Source organism: Trachymyrmex cornetzi, unplaced genomic scaffold (genome assembly GCF_001594075.2).
Source record: "Trachymyrmex cornetzi isolate Tcor2-1 unplaced genomic scaffold, Tcor1.1 C3947034, whole genome shotgun sequence".
In the NCBI taxonomy this organism is placed as follows: domain Eukaryota; kingdom Metazoa; phylum Arthropoda; class Insecta; order Hymenoptera; family Formicidae; genus Trachymyrmex; species Trachymyrmex cornetzi.
Genome location: NW_017295391.1, coordinates 80 through 2,162, shown reverse-complemented (window position 1 = coordinate 2,162; position 2,083 = coordinate 80). Strand labels below are relative to the sequence as shown.

Below are 2,083 nucleotides of genomic sequence, written 5' to 3'. Positions count from 1 at the left end.
TCCTGAGAAACAATTGCTCTTAGCTATCTGGATGATAGCTACTCCAAATTCCTATAGATACACACATGTACTGCATGCATATTAATTACAATAGTTGTAAATTTATATTACCATTATTTAACAAATGATTTGTTTAGGTGTGTTTCTGATAGATTCAATGTAGGTAAAGGTACAGCCTGGCGAATTGTGCAAAAAGTAGTTAATGCTTTATATGAGCATGTAACAAAGTTTATTCGTTAGCCGACAATGGAAGAGGCAGAACAAACCATAGAAAGGATAAATAAAAATTATGGTTTCCCAGAAGTCATTGGTGCAATAGATGGGACACACATTAAAATTGCTGCACCAAGGAATCACAGTGATTCATATATTAATCGAAAAGGATATTATTCTATTCAATTGCAAGTAAGTTATTAATCTTATTTACCAAGTCTTTTATTCTATAGTAATTTATTGTAGAATATAATCTTTATTATATAACTATATGAAATATTTTCAATGTTTTATACTTATAATTTATATGAACACATATTTAATATAAAAATATAAAATAACAAAGCAAATAAAAGAACAAGAGAAATAATATAACTTTCCTGATAACAAAATGATGCCAATTTGCGCGCAAATTGGCAGCAAACTCGATCAGATCTGACTACAAAACCGTAGCCATCTGCGTTCGCATTTGGCTATGGATTTGACGACATTTGCTAATATATTTTGCAGAAGATTGGTGGCAAAAACCGAACAATCTCTGCTGACATGATCTGACATGTCAGCAGACTTTGTTAGCAGTTTAGCAGCAGTTTGTTGACAATATCTGATAATATAGACTCTGTTTACAATTTGTTGCCAATCTGCAATCAAAAATTGTCAGCAGGCTCTGCTCCAAATCTGTTTCTGCAGACTTTACTATCAGGGTTATATTATTATGTATAACTCATTTTGTTTTAGGTTGTTTGTGATGCAGATTTGAAATTCATGCATTGTTATGCTGGACAGGTTGGTTCTGTACATGACAACCGTGTTTTCAGATTATCTAATATTGAAAGTATGTGTACAGAAGCCAATTTTCCTAATAATAGTTATTTACTGGGAGATGCAGCTTATTCTATATCAAAATACGTAATGGTACCATTTAGAGACAATGGCAACTTATCTGAAAGACAAATTAATTTCAATAAACGTTTATCTACTGTTAGAATGATGATTGAACGAGCCATAGGTTTATTAAAATGTCATTTCCGAAGTATTTTAGATACTCTTCCAATGCTTAGAACGGATTTAATTCCAAAATATATAATCTCCTGCTGCATTCTCCATAATATCTGTTTATTAAAACATGATATAATTGATATTCCTATTATTATTAATGAATCTGATGTTATACGAGAACAGGCAACAATTATTGAAAATAATGTTCAAAACGAGGGTATTGACAAAAGAAATGCTATTATGTATTCCCTGCAAAATGTTTTTTAAATGTATAAATATATATTTAAAAAAGTACAAAAATAAATTCATTGTTGTATTTATATGTTCCTGTCTATTAATATTTCAATTAGTCACACACACAACACATCCTATCCAAGAGATGTTAAACGGAGGTGCTCTATGGGATATATTTGCAGTAAATATAAAATATAAAAAGTACAATATTTTTCTCTATTATTTTAGCATGTTTATTATATTGTGAAAACATATTTCAAAACATTTCAAATTTAGAAGTATAAACTAAAATAAAAACTTTACTACGTTATAAGTATTTATCACTATTCATAAAAAAATAACTAAAAAATGTTTTGTACTGATATTATCACATAGGAACAAAATGTTCACATATCAACGCCCATAAAGAACTTAAAAAATACTTTGGTACTGATATCACAAAAACATACTTTAGATACTATTATAGTCTGGCATGTTTATATTAGTACTCTTAAAACTAGTATTAGATATTTAGATTTTTAAACATTTTAGAAATATAACACTTTAAACCTTATAATTATGTAAACATAAAAACAAAACATTTTTTTACTTTTTTTCTTGTTGTAACATTTTTTTCCACTAAATTCTCTATTCTTTT

At 28.2% G+C, this 2,083-nt stretch overlaps 1 protein-coding gene across 1 annotated transcript; it reads left to right on the top strand.

The window, feature by feature from the left end:
* Positions 1–246: 246 nt before the first annotated feature.
* Positions 247–1,222, top strand: LOC108767499 (putative nuclease HARBI1; the record flags this gene model as incomplete). The annotated part of the gene is made up of 2 exons (XM_018517447.1): positions 247–405; positions 952–1,222. Coding segments are annotated over exons 1-2 (430 nt in total), but the record flags the coding sequence as incomplete, so codon positions are not given.
* Between the last annotated feature and the right edge of the window lie 861 nt (positions 1,223–2,083).